This window comes from Erinaceus europaeus, chromosome 5 (genome assembly GCF_950295315.1).
Source record: "Erinaceus europaeus chromosome 5, mEriEur2.1, whole genome shotgun sequence".
Lineage (NCBI taxonomy): Eukaryota > Metazoa > Chordata > Mammalia > Eulipotyphla > Erinaceidae > Erinaceus > Erinaceus europaeus.
The window spans coordinates 46,262,957-46,275,373 of NC_080166.1; the positions used below are offsets into that span (position 1 = coordinate 46,262,957).

Below are 12,417 nucleotides of genomic sequence, written 5' to 3' on the forward strand. Positions count from 1 at the left end.
ACAGACAACCAGAGACTCATGGCTGAGTGTTACGCAGATCAGTCTTTATTCATGCAGAAAACAGCACAATCTAAGCCAAGCTAAGCTAAACTAAACTAAAATCTTATCACACTCCTGTCCTTATATATATACTTGCCAAGTAGGGTGTAAACAGGATGTGACATAGAGAGGGTGGAGCAAAAAGAGATTGGTGAAAATCAGGGAGAGGGGGCGGAGCAGGTGAGAATTCTACCACTGAACCACCAATGCCATGGAGGGAGGGTGGTGCTTAGTTAAAGTGGTTTATGTAAATAGACCACAGCTTTAAGTGGGATCAAACCAATGCCATGCAGGCATGCTGGTGCTTAGTTAACAGTGGTTATGTAAATAGAATACAGTGTTAAGCAGGGGGGATTAAACCAAATGAAACAGAAGGGGTTTTTAGAAGCAGAATTAGAAGCATACCAACAATGGAGTGGCCTGACACTGGAACAAGACTGGTTCTGAAATGAGAGCAGCCTGGAATGTTCCTGTGACTGTGAGCTCAGACTGACAGGGATTCAGAGGTTACACAGGTTCCTGTGCTAAATATGAATATATATGGACCCTATGTCAGATTGATGGGGTAAATAGTTAAATATAGGGAGTCAGGCGGTAGCACAGTGGCTTAAGCGCACATGGTGCAAAGCATAAGGACCAGCGTAAGGATCCCAGTTTGAGCCCCCGGCTCCCCACCTGCAGGGGAGTCGATTCACAGGCGGTGAAGCAGGTCTGCAGGTGTCTATCTTTCTCTCCCCCCTCTGTCTTACCCTCCTCTCTCCATTTCTTTCTGCCCTATCCAACAATTTTGGTCCATATTCGCAGAGGGGGAGAAATGTTAGGGGAAAATGACTAGAGGGCTCTGAACCCAATTCCATCAGAACCCCGAGAGAGAAGAGGGAAAAATGAACAATATTCAACAGTAGTAACAGATGTAGGTTTGACTTAGTAAGTAAGTAAGAGAAGGCATTATCATAGAGAAACTGGACAAATATAAGATAGTTTTAAAAATAATAGTCAATAGTACATATCTGTGATCTTGGGAGAACTACCAGAGTTTCTAGTGGAGGGAATGGGGACACAGAACTCTGGTGGTGGAAACGTGGAATTATAGCATTGCTATCCTATAATTTTGTAAATCAATAGTAAATCACCAGTATAAATATTAAAAGAAGAAGGAGATGAAGACAAAGAAAAAGAAAGCTAATAGGAACAATAGACTTATTGTGCAGATAATGAGCCCCAGTGATAATCCTGATGGCAATAAACAAGCAAATAAATAAAAGTATTAAATGTTGTATTAAAGTGACAAAAAATAAAAGGTATTCTTCCTTGATTACTAATAAAGTTGAAAATATCTTCCTATGTTTAACTGTCAGTAACTGTTTATTATGCACTATGTTTCAGTTCATGTGCCCTTTTTCCACTGGCATATATATATATATTCTTTATATATCTCAGGTAATGTTTCACAAATTTTTTTCAGTTATATACTGTCTTGTTATTTTTTATTATAGAAGTTATTTATCTTAATGTAATCAACTTTTTAATCTTACACTGTGTAGTAAGCACTTTCTCTTTCTTACTTAAAAAAATGCCTCTTTGAGAGTTGGGCGGTAGTGCAGCAGGTTAAGTGCACGTGGTGCAAAGTGCAAGGACCAGCATAAGGATCCCCGTTAGAGCCCCTGGCTCCCCACCTGCAGGGAAGTTGCTTCACAGGCGGTGAAGCAGGTCTGCAGGTGTCTATCTTTTTCTCCCCCTGTCTTCCTCTCCTCTCTCCATTTATCTCTATCCTACCTAACAACAATAATATCTACAACAACAATAAAAAAACAACAAGGGCAACAAAAGGGAAAATAAATAAATATAAAAAAAATTTTAAGAAAATGCCTCTTTGCTCTTACAATGTAAAGATACATTCCTATGTGGATGAAACTTGAGGTGAGCATGCTTAGTGAAGCAAGTGAGGAGGATAAAGACAATTTCTGGATAGTGTTGTTTATTTTTGGAATACTGAAGCACATTGTAACTGATCAAACACACTTGAGATGGCCCCACCTAGAACATTCATTATTCATAATTTCTGTGAGTCCTGAAAAAGGTAAGGATAACAGACAGAAATGATATACGCGGGAGCTGGGTGGTGGCGCAGTAGGTTAAGCGCAGGTGGCGCAAAGCACAAGGACAGGCATAAGGATCCGGGTTCAAGCTCCTGGCTCCCTACCTGAAGGGGAGTCGCTTCACATGCGGTGAAGCAGATCTGCAGGTCTCTGTCTTTCTCTCTCCCTCTCTGTCTTCCCCTCCTCTCTCCATTTCTCTCTATCCTATCCAACAATGATGACATCAATAATAACTACAACAATAAAACAAGGGCAACAAAAGGAAATAAATAAATATTAAAAAAGAAATGATTTGCACTCAAAGCATACAATAATATGTAATCAATAGAAGGTCCCAAACTTCATAATATCTATAGATTAAACAACTCAATTCCAGAGGGCTAGGCGGTAGCACTCTGGATTAACACACCTAGTATGAAGCACAAGGACCCAGCAAGGATCCCAGTTCAAGCCTCTGGCTCCCTAGCTATGGGGGGGGGGGAGGGGTTGGCTTCACCAGCGGTGAAGCAGGTATACAGGTGTCTACCTTCCTCTCTCCCTCTCCATCTTCCCCTGACGCCAGTCCTTGCACTTTGCACCACCTATGCTTAACCTGCTGTGCTACGCCCAACTCCCAAACTTAGTCTTTTGTTCTAAGTGAATGTAATTGACAACATAAACCTTAAGTGTTATAATGGAACATTATGTAACACTGCATTGATGCCCATTATCATAATAATTAGAAACTAAATTCAGAAACACTCTAATGCTAATGAAATTGCTCTTTTTTAAAGGGACTTATAACATCATTTACCTGTAAATGAACAATTCTCTGAAATATATCTTCTCTCATGCTCATTTCAATATCAAAACGAGAAAGTTTTTTGTCTGCTTCTGTACTTGCTGCCCGTACTTCTCTGTCAGGGGAGACATGCTGGGGAAAGTCCAACATAGTTCGTTCCACTGTTAATAGAGGGGGGAAAAATCTTTAAGTCTTCATCAAATCAGAATTAAGAAAAGTATCACCAAAGTAAAAACCCTGGGTTGAGGTTGAGGGTGTATGTTCAGCTTCATGGGAGGGGAGAGGGGGAGGGATGGAACACAGTCTTTTGGTGGTAGGAATGGTGTTTATGTACACTCCTATTAATTTGTAGTCATATAAATCACTATTTAAGTAATATGAGAGGGGAAAATTGATTGAATGTCTCAAACTTTTTAAAGCACAGACTGAGTCTTTTTAATACATAGGCTGGGTCTTTGATATATTGACCCTCTTAAAAGCTTAGTCCAGGGAGACAGAAGCAACCGGTGGCATAGCTATATGCAAATAATGTCAAAGGACATAAATTATGGTGATGTAGTGTATGATACAGCAAATCCTAACAAAGGGATTTTTTAAAGTTAACACAATTGCCAAACAATGTGAGTATAGCAATAACTATATATTGCCTTCTTTTTTATTTATTTATTTATTTAAGAAAGGAGACATTACCAAAACCGTAGGGTAGGAGGGGTACAACTCCACACAATTCCCACCACCAGCCTGTAGTGAGTCAGTATCAAGTTCATAATGAAATAGTGCCTACTTAGACTTTGATATCCTCCTCACCTACTTCCTATTACAGTTCTCTCACTCATTCCAAAGCTAACCTTAGCAAAGCAAGGACTGCAAAAGATAAGTGCAAAAAGACTGGCATACTTTAAAGATGACTCTTTAGTCACTATCAGGCCACCCCACTAGCTGGGGCCCTAATCGGGGAATCCTGAGATTCCCAAACAGGCTTGATGGGCCTAGAACGCAAATAAATTCCTCTCTCCATTGTTACCAGTCATTTCTACCAGGAACAACACAATAATTCCCTTTGTGGGCCCCCATAGGACCTTACCCTCAACTTGGATCAACAATGCTAGAGAATGTTCCATCCTCCAAAGGGAGGATGGACAACATACTCTATGCTACACCTGAGGAAGATGGGTCGATACTGGGGCAGCATGTTCCTACTCATGACCACACAATGTGAGCTCACATCTACAGGGATACAGAGGTCACATAGACTCCTGAATATGGGCCCCAGATCACATCAAATCGATGGGGTTTACAGTTAACAATATTTATACCCCTTCCCCATATTAGGGAGCTACTCTCTTCCCTGATGTAGCTTTCTGGTCCTTTTTTGATCCATGACATCATCTCCTCAGACACTAACTTGGATCCACCGGCGTATCAGGCTCAGGGGCAAAAAGAAAAAGGAAAAAAAAAAAACTAGTATAGCCACAGGCCCTTTGGAATTTAAGGAAGGAAGGAAGGAAGGAAGGAAGGAAGGAAGGGAAGAAAGAAGGAAGGAAGAAAGGAAAGAAGGAAAGGGTAGGGAAGGGGGAAGGGGAAGGGAAGGGACAATGGAAGGAAGGAAGGGAGCAAGGAAGAGGAGATTGTAAGCATTCAGACTGATAGAGACAGAGACAGAAGATGGTTAAAAGAGTAAAATAATGTAGTAGGATGGGGTTTTGCTTAGAGTAGCGGTTCTTAAGCTTTACTACAGTCTTTAGAAACAATCAAAGTTCTAAACCCTCCTTCAAATGCCAACAGAAGAAGTTCTACATAATTGCAGAAGAGTCCCAGAAATCTCAGTGAACATATCTAGATAGTAGTTGAATACCAGGCTTATTCTTGACAAATGATGGTGGTAATAAATTCCCTAATTTTCACAGGTCAAAGATGGTGTCTCTCCCCACCCTCTTTTATTTTTGTTAACATTTGTAGCTTGGCTAAAAATGGGCAACAATCTGATTACTGAAAGAATTCATCTGACCAAGAAAAATGAGTATGGGGAATAATGTTTGTTGTGGTTATGCTGTGACATGGAATGTTTTTGTTTTACTATCTTTAGGACTTTGGAAATGCTGTAAATAATCGAAATTCACATGTGTGATACATAGCAGAGCACTGAGCCATTCTTTATACATCATCGTATTGTCTAGGGCTGGCAAAACAGTTCACTTTGATAGGACACTGCTTTGCGGTATGTGCAAACTAGGTTTGAGCCCCACACCCACTGAACTGAAGGACGATTTGGTGCAATGGCCTCTTTTCTTCTCCCCCTGCCTCTCTATCTCACCTTTTCTTTTTTTCTTTCTTTATTTTCCCTTTTGTTGCCCTTTTTTTTTTTTATTGTTATTGATGTCATCACTGCTAGATAGGACAGAGAGAAATGGAGAGAGGAGGGGAAGACAGAGAGAGGGAGAGAAAGATAGATACCTGCAGACCTGCTTTACCACCTGTGAAGTGACTCCCCTGCAGGTGGGGAGCCGGGGCTCAAACCAGGATTCTTACGCCGGTCCTTATGCTAACCCACTGCACTACCTTCGGACTCCCTATCTCACCTTTTCTATTTGAAAAAGCCAACCAGAGGAGTGAAGCTTGGGAAATGACAATACAAATAAATTAACACCAACAATGATATATCTGTGACCCAGGATGTGGTGCAGAGGATGACGAGTTGGACTTTTTAAAACTTCAGGTGTCCTCAGTATGGTCCCTGGCATTACATGTGCCACAGTGATACTCTGGCTCTTTCTCCTCCAACCCATAAAAAAGTACGCATCTTTAAAAAATGCTCAGTTAAAACAAACTCCTCAATCCTATCAGTCCTATTATACAAATAAAGTTTTAGGAACTGCTATAAATAAGCAAATTAATAATGTACATTTGAAAACACAACTAATTTTTCTTTTAGGACTTGATATATAATTCTGCATTCTTTGATTAAAGGAAAAATTGAACAGAAGATTGAAAGTTTAATACGCACAGTACTTGTTTCAGTGATACAGTTAACTATATAGTTACACTTCTTTTTACTTCTTAAAATTAGTTCAAAAAGGTACTAAGAGTAATCAGAATTGATTAAGAAATTGTGCAGCATAAGGTAAAGGAGTCTAAAATCTAATATATATGTGTGTGTGTGTGTGTGTGTGTTTTGGGTTTTTTTTGCCTCCAGGGTTAATGCTGGGGCTTGGTGCCTGCACTACGAATCCACTGCTGCTGGAGGCCATTTTTCCGATTTTATTGCCCTTGCTGTTGTCATTGCTGTTGTTGCTGTTGGATAGACAGAGAGAAATTGAGAGAAGAGGGGAGACAAAGAGAGAGGGAGAAAGATTGACACCTGCAGACCTGCTTCACTGCCCATGAAGCGACCCCCCTGCAGGTAGAGAGCCGAGGCTGGAACCGGGATCCTTACACTGGTCCTTGCACTTCGTACCATGTGCTCTTAACCAGCTATGCTACCGCCTGACCCCCTGAAAGCATATTTTTAAATAATAATACTGAAAACTATTTCCTTTCTTACTTAGCCACAAAGACTTGGAGCTAGACTTACTCTGCCACTGCTAATCAGTGCTGATGCCTAGTACCTGACTTGAGACAAAGAAGGTTTCAGCAGCTTCTACAGAAAATAGACTAAAGTCTGAGAAGATACACAGATAAAATAAAGTTAAGTCATTAAAAATCTATTCCTGGGGGAGTCGGGCGGTAGCGCAGTGGGTTAAGCGCAGGTGGCGCAAAGCGCAAGGACCGGCGTAAGGATCGGGGTTCCAGCCCCCGGCTCCCCACCTGCAGGGGAGTCGCTTCATAGGCGGTGAAGCAGGTCTGCAGGTGTCTATCTTCCTCTCCCCCCTCTGTCTTCCCCTCCTCTCTCCATTTCTCTCTGTTCTATCCAATAACAACCACATCAATAACAACAACAATAATAACTACAACAACAATTTAAAAAGACAACAAGGGCAACAAAAGGGAAAATAAATAAATAAAATTTTTTAAAAAATCTATTCCTTCGGGATCGGGTGGTGGCGCACTTGGTTGAGCACACATGCTGCAGTGCTCAAGGACCCGGGTACCAGCCCCTGGTCCCCACCTGCAGAGGGAAAGCTTTGCAAGTGGTGAAGCAGGGCTGCAGGTGTCTTTCTCTCTATCTCCCCTACCCTCTCAATTTTTGGCTGTCTCCATTCAATAAATAAAGATATTAAAAATATCTACTCCTAAATGCAAACATTTTTATCATCATCCCATAAAGATACATTTATGGGAGACAGCAAGTAGGAATAACACAAAACTGAAAGTATATTCAAATGAAGCTACTACTGGGTAATGATGAGAACGACACACTTGGTGTGTCTGGTGCTCCTACAAATATGGAGAAGTAAAGTTATGGCCCTGAAAATTCCATAGCATTGTAAACCATTGATAACTCAATTTATTTATTTTTTTCCTTATTGGGGAATTAATGTTTTACATTCAACAGTAAATACAATAGTTTGTACTTGCATAACATTCCCCAGTTTTCCATATAACAATACAACCCCCACTAGGTCCTCTGTCTACTTTTTGGACCTGTATTCTCCTCCTACCCTCCCACCCACCCACCCCAGAGTCTTTTACTTTGGTACAATGTGCCAACTCTAGTTCAGGTTCTACTGATAACTCAATTTTTAAGAGGATATTTTAGTATACCACTCTTAGACATTTATCTAAAGAACATGTAAACACTAATTTAAAAGACATATGCACTTCTATGTCCATAGCTGCATTATTTTATTTTACTTTTATTTATTTTCCCTTTTGTTGCCCTTGTTGTCTTTTTTAATTGTTGTTGTTGTTATTGTTATTGTTGTTATTGATGTCGTTGTTGAATAGGACAGAGAGAAATGGAGAGAGGAGGGGAAGACAGAGAGAGGGAGAGAAAGACAGACACCTGCAGACCACCTGTGAAGTGACTCCCCTGCAGGTGGGGAGCCGGGGGCTTGAACCGGGATCCTTACTCAGGTCCTTGCGCTTTGTGCCATGTGCACTTAACCCGCTGAGCTACCGCCAGACTCCCCATAGCTGCGTTATTCACAACGCAGTGAAAGTGTAGAAGCAGCCTAAACGCCCATGACAGATGACTAGATAAAGAACTTATGGGGGATATGTATTCATTCTATGGAATACACGTCTGTGATCAAAAAAGATATCACGTCCAAAATGGATAGAATTGGAGGTGATTGGGGAGTCGGGCTGTAGTGCAGCGGGCTAAGCGCAGGTGGCGCAAAGCACAAGGACCGGCATAAGGATCCCGGTTAGAACCCCGGCTCCCCACCTGCAGGGGAGTCGCTTCACAGGCGGTAAAGCAGGTCTGCAGGTGTCTATCTTTCTCTCCTCCTCTCTGTCTTCCCCTCCTCTCTCCATTTCTCTCTGTCCTATCCAACAACAACAACAATAATAACTACAACAATAAAACAACAAGGGCAACAAAAGGGAATAAATAAATAAATAAAAATCTTCAAAAAAAATAAAAATAAAATTAAAAAAAAAGAATTGAAGGTGATTATGTCTAGTGAAATAAGTAAAGAAATGAAAGACAACTACTGGGTGGTTTCATTCATATGTGGAATCTAAACAATTGAAACACATGAACCTACAAAAAGAAAGAAAGAAAAGGAGAGGAGAGAAGCAAACTGTTTCTAAGACTTTGTGAGGACTATGGAATTACTTAGGGAGGGAGGAGAGTATAGACACAGAACTTTGGTGGTGGGAGAGGTGTGGAATATGTACTCTGTGATCTTATAACTCATTATTAATCACAAATAAAAAAATGGGAGAAAAAAGATGTACTAAGGAGGGGAAAAAAACAGATTTTAAGATAATTCTGTAGGTATTTCGTTTTTCTCCCAGTGTTTTTTTAATATGGTGCCAGGGAACAAATCCAGGGTCTTGCATATCCATTACACTGCTGCACAACCTCTTTCTGAAAATATAGCATAAAACAGTTGGGTCAGGGAGGTCAAGAAAGGTATAAATTTTCATTTCTAGTAACTCAAATACTCTAGTACTTATACTATAAATATAACATAGTTAAAGTGTGAGAAACACGAACAACAGAGTGAAACATAAAAAAGGAAGTAAAAATCAACTGTAAGCCCAGCACTCACAATAATACCCATGACTAAAATCTGTATATATTTTTAGGCTGGCAAAGTAGCTCTTCTGGATAGTTCACCTACTTTGTCACATGCAAGACCCAGGCTCCAACCTAGCCCCCACAGCACTGGAGGAAGCTTAAGTGGTATGGTGTCTTTCTCTCTGTTTTTATCTGGAAAAAAAAAAATCAGCCTATAATGGTGAAGCCTTGGCGATGACTGAAAAAACAAAAATACAAACAGAAAAAAGTCCTAATTTTTTCTCATATTGTTAATTATTAAATACTGTTTTTTTGTTGTCTTCCTCTGTTTAGTTGTTCTGTTATTAAATACTGCTTCCAAACAAAAATTGAGGAGCTTGATGGTGGTGCACCTGGTTGAGCACACATGTCACTATGTACAAGGACCCAGGTTCAAGCCCCTAGCCCCCACCTGCAGGGGAAAAGCTTCGCCAGTGGTGAAGCAGAGGTGTCTGTCTCTGTCTCCCCGTACTTTATTTCTGGCTGTCTCTAGTCAATAAATAAAGATTAATAAAAAATTGTAAAAAAAAATTGTAGTGGTTATATAACATCACAGTAGGTAAATGTATAATTTAATCATTCATTCCATTGGTAGTTTCCAAGTTTTTGATGTGACAGAGTGGCTCTTATCAGTACATTTTCCTGACTTTTATCCTTTTATGATTATATGAAATTTGTTGTTGTTGTTTGTTTTTTTAACCAGAGCACTGCTCAGCTCTGGTTTATGGTGGTGCGGGGGATTGAACCTGGGACTTAGGAGCCTAGGCACGAGAGTCTGTCTGCGTAACTATTATATATAACCTCCACCCTATATTAAATGTTTATCTGTGAAATTTTATAGCTAGGGTATAGATGTTTTCTCCTTCCTTCCCCTCTCCCCCTCTTTTCCTTCCTTCCCTCCTTCCTTCCTTCCTTCCTATCTTCCCTTGCAGAGTAGAGCCTTATACTTACATAGTTTCATGGCTCTGGCCCACTTTTTTTTACTGAGGAGAAGTGGGGGAGGGTCAGGGGAGACAAATTTGAGGGAGAAACACCACAGCACCAAAGCTTCCTTCTGTGTCCTAGCACCTCAAGTGACGCCAGGGTTGGAACTTGGGCTGTGAGCATGGCAAGGCAAGAGAACTTCCCAATAAGCTATTTTTCTGGTCGTAAGGAATGAATGCCTTAGAAATTTTGAATATGTGGTCAAAAAAAATTAATGCAGTGAGATATCAATGCATATTTTATAGTGGCTCTGTCAAAATAACAGCAAACTTAATGTTAGAGAATTTAATTCTAAGCAGTTAACTAATCATTATGCAAAAAAAATAATGCCTTCACAGGTGGTGAGGCTGGTCTGCAGGTGTCTTTCTCTCCCCTCTCTGTCTTCCCCTCTTCTCTCCATTTCTCTGTGTCTTATCCAACAACGACATCAACAATAACTACAACAATAAAACAATAAGGGCAAATAAAGGAAATAAATAATAATGCCTAGTAAAATCAGGAAGTGGAGTTGTAAAGCTGAGTGTAGAATATCTTTTTATGGCATCCGCAAAATGAAATATTTACGTGCTTCTGCGCCAGACTCACCTATATATTTTACTTCTACATCTGCCAGTGCCTGCAAACAGTTCTCATAAGTTACTTCCTCAATGTCAAGCATTCCAATGGCATCATACACCTGTTTTGTCTGCACAATGAGATCCTCAGTTTTTGCTTCAATTTGCTCTGGTGAAAGATCCCATCTTAAAACATTTCTGCCAGCCACGGTATAGGAAGACATTGGCTGAAGAGGAGACATCACTTCTCTTCCCAAAGTCATTCTGAATAAAACCCTGGAACCACCAACTCTAAAAGAAAAAAGAATTAGAAGAAAAAAATTTAGTAATTCACTTTTCATATTGAAACCAATAAAAATTTATATCTTCATGCAAATCAAGAACGATAATTTTAATTCAGGACTTGAAAATTCTAGGAGTTATGCCACTATCCTGAAAAAAAAAAGAAATCAATAATTATACCAATCTTTCACCCCTTTAAAAAACTCCAACAATAGCAATAACAATAATAACAAGGATAACGAAATGGAAAAAATGGCCTCCAGGGGGGCCAGGTTAACCACAGCAGGTTAAGCGCACAATGGCACAAAGCGAAAGGACCAGAGTAAGGATCCCAGTTCCAGCCCCTGGCTCCCCACCTGCTGGGGGTTAGTTTCACAAGCAATGAAGCAGGTCTGCAGGTGTCTTGTTTTTCTCTCTCCCTCTCTGTCTTCCCTCTTCTCTCAATTTCTCTCTGTCCTACCCAACAAGCATGACAGCAATAAAAACAATAATAACCACAATGATAAAACAACAAGGGTAACAAAAAGGGGAAAAAACAGCCTCCAGGAGCAGTAGATGCATAGTGTAGGCACTGAGCCCCAGCAATAACCCCGGAGGTAAGAAAAAAAAAAAGAAAGAAAAGAAAAAGAAAAACCTCCAGGAGCAGTGGGTTTGTAGTGCAGGCATTGAGCCCAAGCAATAACCCTGGAGGAAAAATAAATAAATAAATAAACATAAAGTATGATTTAAAAACTTAAATGCTTGATGCCGTATTTCTATCATATCATTAAAACCTAACACTTAGATAACAATTAAATAACTTAGTAAGTGCTTTTTTATTTTATCAGTTCAGTTTTCACAATAATTTTTTATGATAAGACAGTGTGGTTATTCTTATCTAATATAGAGGAGTTAGGTGGCTTCCACAGTCACATAACTAGGGAAAGGTCGAGAGCTAGGCTTAAAAAGCAGACAGCTGAGATATAGAATCCATATTCTTGACAGTTACCCAAAATTTATATTATCCTACTATTTGGAAATTCCTATCATTAAGACCCCAGATCAGTTTATGAGTTAGACAAGGTATTACTCAATTTTAGCAAGTTATGCAATTAAAGATCCGGGAGATGTATAGCTGACTTTAAGGTCATTTGCTCAACACATATTTATTTATCTAATGTGTCTGGCCATTGTGAAAATGGCCACTAGAATAAAAAAGCATTGAGACGAATGGGTTGGCAGAGGAAACTCTGAAAGACCACAGCAGAAACTTTTTCTAGGAATATTTTCTAAAGGAGGAATGAGCAAGCCAAGACCTGGACAATGTACAGAACATAGAGAAGTCAGAAAAGGTAGACGGGCTAGAGATGGAAGAATCTTGGAATCCTTAAAGAATTCAACCACATTCTAAAAGGTAAGAGATCCACTGAAAGCTTTAACTGTCACTGGTGCTTCACAGCTCCAAACTGGCTTACTCCCCATCCCCACCCCCACCCCCAGCCCCACAGAGAAGCAGAGAGACAAAGGGAGAGT

General features: G+C 40.1%; 1 protein-coding gene across 1 annotated transcript in view; it reads right to left on the minus strand.

Moving 5' to 3' along the window:
• Positions 1-12,417, minus strand: part of NLN (neurolysin) — a 115,949-nt gene that overhangs the window by 74,275 nt on the left and 29,257 nt on the right. Inside the window, exons 2-3 of the mRNA XM_007523490.3 lie at positions 10,655-10,914; positions 2,932-3,080 (exon numbers count right to left, since the gene is read on the minus strand). Coding sequence (XP_007523552.1) covers positions 2,932-3,080; positions 10,655-10,914 — 409 coding nt within the window. The remainder of the gene's footprint in view (positions 1-2,931; positions 3,081-10,654; positions 10,915-12,417) is intronic.